Source organism: Streptopelia decaocto, assembly GCF_964273445.1.
Source record: "Streptopelia decaocto genome assembly, chromosome: 1".
Lineage (NCBI taxonomy): Eukaryota > Metazoa > Chordata > Aves > Columbiformes > Columbidae > Streptopelia > Streptopelia decaocto.
The window spans coordinates 87,030,874-87,046,289 of NC_138663.1; the positions used below are offsets into that span (position 1 = coordinate 87,030,874).

At 46.2% G+C, this 15,416-nt stretch overlaps 1 protein-coding gene across 1 annotated transcript in view; it reads right to left on the minus strand.

The window, feature by feature from the left end:
- SIDT1 (SID1 transmembrane family member 1) overlaps nucleotides 1-12,956 on the minus strand; it is a gene marked incomplete at both ends in the record, with an annotated part of 44,750 nt that extends 31,794 nt beyond the window's left edge. Inside the window, one exon of the mRNA XM_082050209.1 lies at nucleotides 12,774-12,956. Coding sequence (XP_081906335.1) covers nucleotides 12,774-12,956 — 183 coding nt within the window. The remainder of the gene's footprint in view (nucleotides 1-12,773) is intronic.
- Between the last annotated feature and the right edge of the window lie 2,460 nt (nucleotides 12,957-15,416).

Sequence of the window (15,416 nt, forward strand, 5' to 3'; positions counted from 1 at the left end):
TAGTTAATGTACAACTACTGAAAGGCCTCTTGATTTTGCAGTGACATGCTACATGTCTGCAGCAGTAATCATCTCCATTTTACAGATGCTGAGACTCAAGAGTGCAAAAAGAGGCAGAGAGCCACAAGCAATGTGTTCAGAGCTTCATTGGGAACAGTGACTGAGACATTCAAAGCCTGAGAGCTGCTCCTTGTACAGTTTCTACTGCCTGGCCCTCAGAAACACCAGGTTGAGAGGGATGGTGTTATAAGGCCTGCAGCTCACCACACACAGCTCTGCCACCCTCCTGCTGCAGTACTGAATGGCCAAGAAGTGGCCTCATTTGCCGTACTTGGGGTGCATTTCCCTTTTCCCCCCTCCAAGTCGCATCCCTCTGACTATTTCAAGCAGTTGCCCAACAATGCCTCCCAGATGACAGATCTACAGCTTCTCTTCTTGGCAGCACTTAAGCATCCCTCCCTCCTCCTCTTTGATGCTCCGCTAATATCTCACCTGGAGACCCCAGCATGCTTTTCAAATCCTCGTGTTTCTCAAAGTTTCAGTCTTTGCAAACAGACCTCAAAACAATTTTGTTCACGCAACTACATGAATTACTGATCCAAATGTTATTATAAAATTAGCAGAACTGTCCTCCCCAGGATGACACCTCCATCTAGCCTCATCTTTGATCCCAATGACCAAAGCTTGTGCAAGATGAATCTTGGAGGATACTAAGCAAATGGCTTACCTGTGCCTCCTGTACCCATATGCCAGGGAAGGGATGCAGCATTTCCATGGGAGTAATCAAGAGCAGCAGCTGCCACAGAGCAAACATTCAGGACTAAGATTTCTGCTCTGCATCTAGGCCAGTGTTAGGGGGCAAATCCTGCAGTCCACACCCTACTACAAGAAAGGTTTAATTGCTGTCCCTGTGGCACCTCATCACCACAAAGGTAAAGGTGTGGGACACTTACATGTTTGGTGCCTACCATGGAATAAGACTCAACCCTATATAGTGCCTCTCAAATATAAATCACAGAATCCCCCAATGGCTGAAGTTGGAAGGGATCTCTGGAGATCATCTAGTCCAACCTCACTGCTCAAGCAGGGTCACCTAGAGCCAGGTGCCCAGTTGGGTTTTGGATATCTCCATTGGTGGAGACTCCACAACCTCTCTGGGCTACCTGTTATGGTGTTTGACCACCCTCATAGCAACTAAAAAAAAAAATAAATTTCCCATCTATCCCAGAGAAGGCCAAGGGAAGGGAAACAACAGCTTTGGTGATTAACACTTTGATATGGAGAAGCCTGAGAGGGGAAGGAAGGTCACTTCCCCTCTGCTCTGATCCAGCAGTTAGAACCCTCATTTGGTTTTCCTCTGTTCACAAAACTAAGCTGACCGTACAGTCTCTACAACATTTACTCAGCTTTGCTGCCACTTCCATTATCTTATAATATTGCTAGTGTAACACTAGTAAGAAATAAGATTATCAGGAGGAAAGAGGCAAGATTTTCAAGACTCAATATTCTATAAAATTAAGCACTTACTCTCATTTCTTACCAACATGAAAACTGGTATATGCTATATTACTACCATACACAACCTCTCTCCACCTTCCCTGTGTTTAGCACTCTGCATTTGCTCCCTATAACAGCTGGTTAGAGCTCTGTTGCCCCGTTCCCATAGAAGCCCACATCCAGGTGCCCTGAATTCTCTTAGGTCTGAAAATACCTGGGGGCAGCATCCAGCTGCATTGAGGCGGGACCACCTCTGCCCTAAGTATGGGCTCACAGGTGTGATTCCATCCCACTTCTTTCATTCCTCTTACCTTTCTGCACACTCCACAGGCAAAACTGCTTCCCAAGCCACACTCAGATAAGGTATTTCAGACAGAGAGGTACATCAGAAAGTCACAAACAACGTTCACAGAATGGCTCGTTAAGAAGACCAGAGTGTACTTTAAATTTCACCTCTATATATTAACAATTCTCTTGCAGTGAATACCTCTGCTCTTCCTTTGTTTGCATACAGCCAAGATCAATCAGCAGCATCACACCACCTCACCCCATCAAAAACTTTCTAATAAAAGCCCAGGAAATAAACAGAGTGATTGAGAAGTTGGACAGATGGTGATTGAGGCTCCAGTCCATCTAGTTATTTACCCTGCCACCATCAATCACCACAGTAACACAGGGCCTCTTATGGGCAGATCTTACCCTTCTAGTGGAAGGGCCAGACCCCAGTCCCAGGATGCAGCTCCACTCTCCACCTCACAGGTCTCAGGGATACAGCAGCAGCTCCCAGTAGCACAAAGCTCTGCTTGATGGGCCTCTGCCTGACCTAATAGCTATTCCTCCAAAACACAGCAATAAAACAGGTGGGATTTGCCTGTGGGCCAAACCTACACAAGAAGCTCCCAACTAACTCCCTCCAGGTCCTCCCCACTGCTTGCAAATGAGCTTGGGGGTATCAGAGCAACCAAGTTCAGCAGAATCTAGGTGCAACTATGAGGAAGCTTCAGAAAGCAGAGAAAGGGTTAACATTTAACTTCAAGCAGGGCTTCTCTCATTTGCTGTCAATAACTCTCTTTATTTTGTGTAAGAGTGGAAGGAATCCTAAATTGGTGTCTTGGAGAAAGATGTTGCTTGGCAGGGTGAACTGCCTAGCAGAAGCATCACAAGGGAAAGGGATAACAGTGTAGCACCCATGAACCAAAGTTTGTGCTTTTTCAGGCCTTCTTCCAATTAACCCACATTAAACTTTTCATCTATGTTTTGCTTCTAGATTCTATTGTCTTGATATAGACTACATACATGTTTTCATGCAATAGATCTAATGAATTCACCACTGAGCCAATACTAATAGTCCCATCTTTCCTTTTGACAGTCAGCATTTGGTATTTGTCTCAAGGGCATTATCTACAGCAAAATATTTCTAAAATAGTGGTAAAAAAGCAGGAGGCAAAGGGAAAAAAAGGTGATTTATTTAGTCCAAACATCATTCTCCCCACACACCTTTCCAAAGATTATTTCATTTTAAGAACAAGTAGTTCTGACACAAGACCCCCTCCCAGCTACAGAACCACTGCTCCCATCACATAGACCCTTCCCTACCAACACAGAAATAAGATCCTACCTATGTTGCATGTAGAGGTGAGGAACTCCTGCTAAAAAGCACAGTTTTTATTTAAAATAATAATCCTCACATTCCTTCCCATTGCCAAGACTCTGCCATGTGCACCTCTATTCACCAGTCAAGCTCATGACAGTTGTTTCTCATTTGACTGACCTTGAGCTTTTTTCTGTATTTCAATGTGGACAGAGTAGTTAGACAGCTGAATAAAGAGAGAGCTCTCAGAACTATATTACAACACGTTTGACCAGGAAAGCCAAATATTTGTACTTCAGTTCTATCACCACCCTGGAGATAGGGGGAGAAAAAAAGGAAAGAAACTAAAAAAAAAAAAAAAAAAAGCATATCTGAATTCCATCCTCGAGTTGGGAACAGGCAGAAGGAGCTGGTCACAAATTCACGCAGCTGAACAGGATCAACATGGCTGCAAATATTAAGCAAAATAAACCAGGCTCTTGTTGACACAAAAGAGTCCTTGGACTGATTATTAGGTCTGCATTTCCCACAGAGATTACACATCAACTTAAGACTGTGGGGATGTGAATGTACGGGCAAGCAGGAGGTTGCAACAACAGTTTCTCCTGCAAGCAAAGGTTTTCAAGATCATTACTATGGATTCCTTTCCACCATCTCATGCTAAGCATAACCTTCAAATCACACCAGGGCTTCGCGACGTTCTCCACCGCACCCACACACAAGCCACTCCTTGTGAGACCGATGGGGATTATCGATCCACGTTGCAACAGCACTTGGTCGTGGGCCTGACGAGGCACCAAGCCAAACCTGTGGGCAGGGAACACATCCAGCCAGCAAACACACAGGCTCCTAGTTACAATGGAAGGCCTCAGTGCAGGAGATGTCTACAAAAGCCACCAAATTGCTGCTGTCTGCTGCTGCACGAGGAAGAGGTGCTTCATTTTTATATAAACCCTGAAATTAAGTTAAGTAAGATTCAGCTGGATGGGCTAGAGCAATTGAATGAATGAAGCACGTATCAGTCAGTGACAAACTCAGTTGCACTTCCCACTGCCAACACAACAGGGGGAAGCCGGGACCCTGAAGGAAAATAGGTAAACAGAGTGACAGGTGTTACAGAACCTCTTTCCTGCCCTCTCATGAAATGAGCATCACTCCTGTCAAACAAAAAAGGCAAGAGCCCAGAGAAGCAATCTCTTTCAGCCTTTCTCTGTCTTTGTGCCCTAATGTCAATAAGTCTTGATTGCCAGAAGGAGTCTGTCAAATAACCATGGTCCACAGTTTTCTTCCAACATTTCTGCCAGGAGTATTAAATATCCAAAGCATCATAAACTAAATGACACACTCTGGGTATGTCAAGCACAGTCTCAGTCACATTAACGTATTTGTTCCAGGATTATTATTTTTCCTTTAAAAGTTCAACTTTGTGCAAATATGCTGTGTGGACTTACACTCTGCTATGGACAGTCCCGTGAGTTCACTTGTTTGCAACAGTGTCTCTGTAGCATAAATGGAAGTAAGACAAATACAAAGCATGTTAATATTTATCTTGTTCCTTTTTGAAATTTTGTCCTCTAACCAATGTCACTAGGGAGTCTCTAGGACAGCCAGAAAGAAAAACTAGGAGTTGCCACACTGGATGAAATAGGTACCTGTTTTTGACCACCCTCAGACTTCAGGAAGACACTAAAGTAAACAAATAAATCCATTTTTAAACAGCTAGTTAAGGAACAAACTACACTCTAATAAATACTGTCTTCCTAACCCACAGCAGCTGGAACTCTGGGCTAGGGCAACCCTTGAAACAAAAGGGTTTATGACCTTTCAAAATTTGCTGCCACCCTAAGCTCATGGCAATAACTCTGGGGATTACTGTCACACAACAAATATCTGGTTATTTCTTGGCTCCCAAGTTCTTCACCTCAGTAACACTTCAGATGTGGACTGAATTAGGTATCCTGAATGTGTTCTTCCTTTTTTTTTAACATTGTTCATTTGTATGAAACCACACCAAAGTAGCTATTGCTATGCCCAAAGGAAAACATCAGCATAAAGAACGTAAGGAAGGCTGTTTCTGAAATCCTCTGTGTTTCTGTAAGTATTCACAGCAGGAAATAATGTTCGCTTATGCAAACATACTAAATTATATTCTAAAACTGAGCAGATGGCACACCCTTGCACTACAGCTTTTACAGACTGCACTTCCATTCCCTGAATATCCCCTGAAATAGCAGATGAGGTCTGTATAGGAAAAGTATACCTTCCTACCCAACAACTCCTGCACAAGTTATTTAAGGACACTTCAGCCTCTACTTACAATGTAAATGTTTGTATTATAAATTGCTGCACTGTTCTTGGAAAGAGTTCAAACTGAGAAGAGACATTTTGATCAAGTTACTGTTATTCAGAACATTTCTTCTTTTTCAATCTAAACATTTTGGGGAGGTGGGAAAGGGATAGCAGGGGAACAACTAAACCTGATCAGTTTTGATTTTAAACAACAGCCCAACAAGAAGAGAGTAATTTTAAGATTTAGAACAACATCCAAATTCAAATGAGATTCTTTAGTTCAATGACAAGTTATCAGGCTTAACAGCATTAGCTTACACATTAGAAAGGAAAACAAAATGCTTGCCAGCACTGAAGTCACCATCTGAAGTCTGCGGACCACCCTGCAAGAATCCAGAGCAGACCTCTCAAGCTTTTGTCCTAAAGCCTGCAAACTGATAGCTTCCCTCAAGGTGTACTCCCTTTTGCTACTTTAGGTAGGGAAACCCACAACAAACAAAATCTCAGAAAGCCAAAGTATGAAGGAATCTCAGGCAGACACATGATCCCATCCCCAACTCAAAGCAAAGCCACCTCCCACACCATTCCTTTCACTGAGAACATCCAGTCTTTGCCAGAGCCAAAGCCTTCAAAATTATATTTTCTGCTGCAGAATACAACAGTCAATCGCATGCTTTTAGTGGATCCCCATGTCATTTCTCTCACAGTTTATTTTTGGTTTGTCCTGTAAGCAAGAGCTTTGGGTGTGATTCTGGGCAGGGTGAGGAGTGGCCAAGAGACCCAAGCAGCAAGAGCATTCCAGGTGCTGTGTCACAGAATCACAGAATGGTTGGGGTTGGAAGGGACCTCTGGAGATCATCTCGTCCAACCCACCTGCTAAAGCAGGTTCACCCAGAGCAGATCACACAGGAATGAGTCCAGGTGGGTCTTTAATGTCCAGAGAAGGAGACTCCACAACCTCTCTGGGCAGCCTCTTCCAGGGATCTGGCACCCTCAAAGTAAAGAAGTTTCTCCTTATATTCAGATGGAACCTCCTGTGCTTCAGTCTGTGCCTCTTGCCCCTCATCCTATTGCTGGGCACCACTGAAAGGAGTCTGGTCCCATCCTCTTGACACCCACCCTTGAGATATTTATAAACATTGATGAGATCCCCTCTTAGCCTTCTCTTCTCCAGGCTGAACAGACCCAGCTCTCTCAGTCTCTCCTCATTGTCCTCTACACTGCCTATGCTGTCACTTCCTGGGGTTGGTTGTTTTCTTTTAAAGAGATAAATTACATTTACAAAAGTTATTCCAAAGGGATTCTGTTGAACCTTGCTCGGCTACAGACATCACATACTATAAGCTGCATCAATTTTTCTGCCTACATTTCTGCCTCACAAGGCATTAATATTAGGCTCCAGAAATGGTGTATTGAGGCCCTTTCAGTGTCCTGTGGTAAACAGACTAGAGCCAGCAACCATAAAGCAACAGGGTTCAGGCCCTGGAGATCCTACAATAACAGGAGCTCTACAGACCTTCAAACACTTGTAGTCTCCCCAATTTATTTGTTTTTCTACCTGCGTCTTTGTGGCTAAAATGGTGGGTTTCCACTCAGCATTAAGGGAATACAGAACCTACCTTGTTCTCCTCATTATAGCTCCATCTCCAAACAGGAGACCAAAGTTTTACTGCATGCATGCTGTAGCTGTGGGCTGAAACTTGAGCTGGAGCCAAGATTTACGGTATGAAGACGATGTGCAGGAGTACAAGGGAATACTTGGGGGTAGTTTAGTTCCAGCCTGAAGAGTCCTACACATGAAGCCCCAAACCAGCTCAGAAGCAAGAGATGAAAAATTTCCTCCTAGAGCTGTCATAGCAGATGTGGGTGCTGCTGCAGTGAGACCTACATTCGCATGTGAAACAGCAGAGAACAGTAATCACAGGTTTGATCACTGCCACTTATTAAACCAGGTTGCCCTGTGTAGCAGATCAAGGAGTTTCCCTGCAGCTACAACAGATGGCTTTGGTCTGAGCAAGTGACTCACCATGCAATCCCAGAGGAACATATGGGTGAATTCCAGTTCTGGCTCCTTGCCTAGAGCAAAGCAAGTGCAACTGCCATCCACAGCCAGCCTATAGGAGACTCATTCACTCAGGGACAGAGGAGCACAAAGGCATCACTTTATTTGGGCCGGAAAAGGCATTTGTTCTCTACTAGAGGGTCACAAAGTTTAAGGCAGAGGTGTCCAATTCATTTTCACCAGGGGCCCGAATGTAATTTTAGGACTGTATAAACGTAGGAGTAGTTAATTGCATTCAGCCCTTTGAAGGCAACCACGAGGCTGATGTGGCCCCTGGTGAAAACGAGTTGGACACCCCTGGTTTAAGGCATCTAATTGAAAGATTTCTGTTCTTCTTGCAAGTGTAATTTCCCCTCTTCCCTTAGGTCAGCCAACTTTTTCCCATGTGCAATCATGAAAGAAGGAAGGATAATGACGTTAGGAAGCCTCCGTGGTGGTACACAGCCTCTCTCATTCATTCCCTGAGGGTAATTTTTTACTGATCCCCCCTCAGATAGACTCCACATAGGAAACAGTCTCTCCAGGGCTACACATCCTCACATGGCAAAACTGCTCAGCAGAGAAGCCGCAGCTTAATCTACTGCCAATCACAGCTTACAGTAAGGCTGGGCCATATGGGAACCAAGACTGGGGCTCTGTTGCAAGTCCTGGCAAGGGAGGAAGAGGAGGTAGAAAATATCACCCACTCTTTCTCCTAAAATAGGTGCAGCCCACTGCTCAGCTTTTGGGCTCATCACAACGAAGATGCACTGTACGAACATTGAAGAGCTGTGTCGGTATTGCAGCAGCTTTGCCTACAACTGGAAAGTTGAAAACTTGTTCTCCTGAGAGAACTTGATTTTCCAAATATAGTCCATCTGCCCTCCAAATCCGACATACAGCTGAGCTGAGCTCTGATTAGGAAGAACTTTTGTTGTCCTCAACAGTCTTCTTCCTCATGATACTCTCTTGCACTACCCAGGACTTTGTACAGGAAATATCCACAAGCACAGTATTAGTAGCATTTGTTTTTCAGCAAATTAACCATTAGCAACTGCCAGAGCTTACAGTGGTGAAGAGAGTCATCCACTCTGAATTCCCTCAATACTCCCACACACACTTTTGTTTCTTTTTGGAAGGCTCTGTATTACTGCAATCATGGAATTAAGCAGATTCTCTCACTTGTCACATAAAACCTTTTCTAGTCAATTGTAAATCCAGCAGAAATATTTTGCAACTCTCATTCAGTCTTCTGGGTAGGAACACACTGCACAGGAAGCTCCAGCCAGCCAGTTCTCCTTCCATCCTCCCTACCAAGTAAGGACATGTTGAATATGTAGAATTGGAGATGCTCATGAGTGTGCTCATTTTTTTCCCCATCCTGGATGCCTCCAGTTTAAGCAATCCTAAAATAAAATAATCCTGTTTGCCCAATTAATTGTTCACCGGACTTCTAATAGTGCACACCTGCCTTTGCTGTTAGAGCATGGGTGTGCAGTGACAGGTGCAACACCTGCTTTTATTATTGTATTTTTTACACTCACAGTTAAACATTAAACAAACACTTGTGCAGAGGGGAAAATTTAAAAGTGCAGCTAGGACGAGGAAAAGGGAACCAGAAAAGCAATAACATGACCCTACAACAAATGAAGACTTTCCACCATGAGGAGGAGTTTGACACTTCCATCTGCTCACAGGTCAACTCCAGAAGCCCCTTGCAGAAGAGGTAGCTGTGCTTTAGTTTAACAGCTCCACCTCAGAAATTAAGGCCTGAATCCTAGTTGCCAAGTACAAAAAGCCTGACAGCTCTCCCACTTCAAGGAACAAGGTGAAGTATTTCTGCACGGCACACAGGAGGGTTTTTTTCACACACACAGAGAAGAGACCTGGCAATGTACACGTGTGTAAGAGTTTCAGCTAGGTGACTTGGTCAGCATTTAAGTACCTTTATTTTAATTTTACACACCCAGGAGCTGCACAAAAGGGAAGTGACTTGCCAGTCTCAAAGTAGCCCTGCTCCAGAGCCCCAGGTTGGACTTTCTTCACCTTGTATACATCTGCACATCAGCAATCTCATACGACTTGCTTTTCTCCTTCCCTCACACATGTATACCTGTTTCCCAGGGAGTTAAGGAAGACTATGTGGATGAAGAACATCCTTTGAGATAAACACGAGTCTTTCCAAAAGACAATGTCTCTAAAGAATCAGACAGGAGTAGCAGTCTTATTCCCTCCCTTCTCTCATGCATCATTCAAGCATTGCTCCATTCAACTCCATTTTCAGATGTGCTCACAGACGTGAGCAACCACAGCATTTACAGGGGACTAATGGGTCACAAGCCACTCCTTGTGCCTTGTCCTTGGCTCCGAGTTGTCCCTTGCTTTGTCAGCCTGCCCTCATGTGAGAGAGCAGCAGAGAAGGGAAAACAGCAGAACCCACAGCATCAGGAAAACAAAAAGCTGTTTCAGAGCCAGACTACTCCTGACCTGGCTTTGCTTCAGAGGGAAAGCAATTACATTCACCCACTGCAGCCCTTCCACATGGAAAATGCTCTTTTTATTAAATTAAATTTCCTATAACTAAGGTTAATGGTCCATGCGGTATCTGCCTCAAGGTATCAGAGGCTTCTGGCAGACCTGCCATGAGCACAGAGACAGGAGGAGACTGAAAGGACCAGGAATAGCAGAGAGCCTGCCAGTAGCAGGCAACTGGCAAAAACTGACTGACACTCTACTCACTAAGAGTTCAGAGCTAAAGCCTGCACTGAAAGCCAAGGACTAGCACATTGAGTTTTTGCAGGACTTGTGTTCCTTCAGAAGGTCCCACAACTTCTCAGAAGACAGCATGCCCCTAAGTATGTTCATGACTCTTGCACAAGAAAAACCTGCCCACAAGAGCATGGTCTCAGATCAAAGTAAAGATTTCCACCACCAAGCTTCTAAACTTCAAGCAATCCTCATCACCAGAGAGACACAAGACCACCAGGACAAATCAGCCTCTAGCTCTGCCCAGAAGAGACCCAGACATTTTTGCCTCTCATCACTTCAGAGCCACAGCTGGGGAAGGGCTACACACACCTGCAGCCAGTTGCCTTGATTAGGCCAGACACCTTCTTGAAGGCTTCTGCTGGTTCCTCTTCAGGAATACCACCTGCAGGACTTCTCAGTGAGGAATTGTAAAATGGTTTGGGTCAGAAGGGACCTTTAAAGATAATCTAGTCCAACCTTCTTGCCATAAGCAGGAACATCTTCCAATAGATCAGGTTGCTCAAAGCCCCATCCAACCTGACTTTGAACATTTCCAAGGACAGGGCATCCACAACTACTCTGGGCAACCTGTTCCAGTGTCTCACCACCCTCATCGTAAAAAGAATTCTTATGTCCAACCCAAATCTACCCTCTTTCTCTTTAAAACTGTTGCCCCTTGTCCTGTCACTCCAGGCCTTAGTAAAAAGCATCTCTCCCTCTTTCTTATAAGGCCACAATAAGGTCTCCCTGGAACCTTCTTTATTCTTAGGGCCTGTTAGGAGGCTTTCTGATGAGGGGCGCCCCAAGAACAGTTTATCTTTATTTAAGTGGTTTTTTTCTCTTCCAAATCAGTTTTCATAGCACAAGCTGGTTGTATGGCCTCTTTAAGCATGTTCATGGCAGTACTTGGAGAGTTCTGCATTAAAAAAATGTTAAGCCTCAAACCTCAAGTTTCTCTTCTTAGATATGCTCTTGACAATCTCAGTATCTATGCAGAGATTTCACGTTCCAGCACAGAGTAATGTGCAGATTAGTCCGCTAAAGCTTCTGTTTAAATGCAGCAGTGATCTGAGCTGGCTGGCTTTTCATGGCCATGGGAATGGCCTAGTGACTGAAAGTAGCCATTGAGCAGAAGATGCACATAGATACCCACAAACACCTCCCAAAAGCCATGTGCTCCCTTCCCTGCCTCCTCCCACTCCACCATGATGACCTTAGTTCTCCAGGAGAGAAAACCTTTTCGTGGAAGGTGTCCATCAAAATACATGGCTTCAAAGAGCACATTAAATTGAAGGAACTAGATACATTTTAACTGAAGTTAGTATGCATGCTGTCTCTGCTAGCCAGCCCAGCAAGGCCCAAACAACATTTGGTCTGCCAACAGGCCCTCATTATAATACCCAATACCTGAAGCAGCCTAACTTACACTATCACCACCAGTTTCTAAAAGGAGGCTCATGCCCAAAGTGCACTTTTGACCTCTTGGGTTCAATAGTGACACCCAACAGTTAAGTAATGCTGTGCTCCATTGCATCACAGCTCCAACACACAACTCCTGCCCCATAAATACCAGGTGCATTTTATTGCACAGTAACACACACAATAGAAGAAAGACCAGCCTTAAAAGGTCTAGATCTTTCAGAGTTCCAGAGTAAAGCAGAGCATGGGATGATTAACGCCACCTCCCCTGTTTTCCCCCACCTTTTATCATGATCTTTACCAACTCTCTTCATATTGAAGCTCTGGAAATACGGTGCATAAAAAGTGATGTTTTCCATTTTTTCTCTTCCTCTACAACTGAAGACAGGAGGGAATATTCATTTGTCCGGTTCACCATCTTTTGGTACATCAGAACATCTTATCCAGCAATTAACGCCCAATCCAAACAACGGGGGCAGAGTTTCCAAGGCACCACTTAGCTATTTGAGATAAACACATTAAAAAGGGGGAAGGGGGAAAACCTGCAATAGCTAGGCATACATAAATGACAGATTTCCTTCCCCCATCAAACAGCCATGGCTTTAGCAGTGCTGCCCCATAGCCTCCTCACATCACACCTCACCTGTGTAGCCCTGTCTCACCTCCCCGGCTCTCAGGGGAGAGCACCCTGATCCTAGTGAAGCACTCAAGAGTGGAAAATGGTCTTTTTTAAAGGCTTATTAAGTGTAAACCACCCCCCACACCCCTTTTTTTTTTCCTTAGCTAGTACTAAGGTCCTAACATTCCATTCTAGACTTTAAACCCATTTTGCTGTTACAAGAGCTGGATACCAAACCCCCGTCCGAGGGGGTGCACCAAACTGCCTGCCCACCCCGCGCCCCCTGGGACGCTGCCACCCTCTCTCCCCACAGCCCCGGGGTGCTCTAGCCGTGCCGGGAAAACCCGCGGGAAGGCGAGAGGAGCCCGCAGGTGCACGGCGGCCCCCGCAGCGGCGAGAGGATGCGGGCAGGACCGGGGTCGCGGAGGGAGAGCCCGGCCCGCTCCCGCGCAGCGCCGGAGCCGCAGCGGCGCCCCCGCCTCCCCGGCCGCACCGGCAGAGGGAGGGTGAGGGCGGCACGGTGCATTTCCCCGCCGCGGGGAAGCCGCTGCTCAGGAGGACGCTCCTACCTGCCCGGGCTCGCTGCTGTAGGCGAAGGCGTAGACTCGCTCCGCGCTGATGTTCACGGCGCCCCGGTAGACGCGGCCGAAGGCGCCGGGTGCGGGGCTGCCCCCGGGGCCGCTCGCCACCGCTGCCGCCCAAAGCAGGGCGCAGAGCAAAGCCCCGGGAGCTGGGGCCACCCCCCGGGCCATGGGTTCGTCCCTGCCGCTGCTGGTCCCGCGGGGCAGCCTCACTCACACCCTCCGGCCGGCCGGTGCGGCACCCTGACCGTCTCTCCCCAGCAGGGCGGGCGCTGAAGCGCTTTATTTGCAATTTAAATAAATAGCTCGGCGACACGCACGGGCGCTAGGAGAGGCGGGGAGGCAGCCTCGGACAGCCCCCACCCCTCGATCAGGGGCGCCGAGCAACTTTCCCCCGAGAAGGACCCTCCGCCGGCCGGCGGGGAGGGGAGGGGAAGGGAGGCCGGCGAGCCGGCCGGCCCCGGGGAGGAGGGTCTTCTCCCTGTGCCCGGCCCCAAAATCTGAGCCGGCTTTGGCAGACGGTTGTCAGGGAGCTTTTCCCCTTGGGGAGCTGTGCTGTGGGCTTAGGGGCCCGCCGACATCGTCAGACACATGGGGACGGCATCTGCAGGACTTCAACAGCCCTGGCCCACTGAGCCAGGGGCGTCCTCACCCCAGGCTTTGCTCGCTTGCTGGAGCGGCAGCTTGCACCTGCAATGCATCTTGCATAAGGCCATCCCAAACCTTTTATTTTTTTTGGCTGCTCTTAACTTTGGTATTGATGCCCTTGTCTTTTACTTCAGTCCAAAGATGTGAAGGGCTGCAGCAAAATGTCGTCTCATTAATCCAAGCATGGCTTGGTGCATCTTATGTTCTTTGAGTCGTTCATGGAACTGCTACTGACACTCTCAACCTTTTCAGCAAGGTGAGAGCAATACTGTTAGGCTGTGAAAGGGCCAGGTGTCTCTCTCTCATGGCTTACACCCTATGTTTTTCTGTTGAAAACACGTCTGGGAAATATGTCAGATGCCATGGTGGAAGGATGCACTTTTAAGTCAGAGAAGATAGAGCATTACTAGAAAGCAACCTGAAAGGTTTTTGAGACTGAGAATGAACCTGTAGGAGAAGCAGTTTCATAAAGCCAGCCTGCTCTCTCCAACTGTGGCGCATCTGGCCACAGAAGCTTTCCAAATTGTGGGTTTTGTTTTCAAAGTTGAGAGATTTCCTGGGGGTCACCCGTTGTCTTTGGAGGAAAAGTTGCGAAGCTCGGCAAAACGAGTCAGTGTGCATTATGCTGTCATTTTGATCTTCGGACTTTTGTGTGATCTCTGCCAAGAGAAAAATAAAACAATTATGAGTGATTTCCATGTTCGCCTTGAGGCAGGCTGCTGTTCAAGTCACCCTGCCTTTTGTCAGAGTCCCAAGAAGTGGCATTAAGGGCAAAAACTCCTCACTTGAGATCTGCTGGAAGATGGACACTCCAACACAAAGAATGTGCCTTTCAGCTTGGAGTATCATGCTGTGCAGACCAGGACACCCGTGCAATGTCACTTCTGAGCTCTTGTGACTCTGTCTTGCTCCTTACTGGTACACAGTGTGACCTGTCCTGGGGGACTTTCAAGTAGTGGGGGCACTGAAAGCCTTGTGGCTTCCCCTCTGTAGAGCCCAGGGCTCCTGAACCCTACAGCTCCCTTCTCATGCACTGCCCATGGCAGACCCACAGGTCACTCCTGAGCACATGCTGGAGGGAGGAGAGTGGAAAGCACATCTTCCCCCACAGAGGAGAGGCTTCAGGCAACAGGAGTAGGTATGGCAAAGCACGTCAGGGACAGGTTGCTCAGAACAGTGTGTCAGATGGCACAAGGCCAGTATTCTGCAAACCAAGGTAGCTCTGGCAGCTACCAATAATTTTTGTGTCATTTGGTGTGGTGCATATTTCAAATCAGGGGATCAGTGTGGCATCAGTGCATTGCTCCTCCCTGGTCCTGTTGCCTTCCTAACAGAGAAGTGGCTCTTCATATAGTCCACACTTTCCAATGCAGAATTATGCAGTTCTTAAAGTACTTGCCCTGAGTGGATGTATGTTTTGGTACCTCACCAAAGACTACATTTTTTCTTTGTTTTGAATTTGAGAATTCAAATTTATTTTCAAAGTGTAATACCTTGTTCTTGTCTTCGTTGAATTTCATCTTATTATTTCTGTGATTTAGCAATGTTAAACCTTTGTTCAAATCCTTGCCTCCAAAGTGTGGTACTGCCCAACTCAGTGGTTTTTGCTGAGGTTTGAAGCCAAAGGTCAATTCCGCCATTCAAGTCACTATTTAACATAATCGAACCTAGCAGACAGATTAGATCTCTTAATTTGATATACTTTCCTATGAACAGGAAAATATCTGCTGCTACAGTTCAGAAATTGCTTTTCAATCGTGCGCTCCTCTCATGTTAATATAATCTGAGACCTATTTGTCTTTATGAAAGTGGTGTTCAAGGCAATGCCAAAACCCTACTGAAGTCAAAATACGTTTCATCTGTTCCTTTCAGCACCTACTAAGTGAGTTATCTTGGCAAAGAAATAAATTAGGTTACTTTGACATGATTTGTTCTGGACAAATGCACACTACTGCTTCTCATTCTGACTACTGCTTCTCTTAT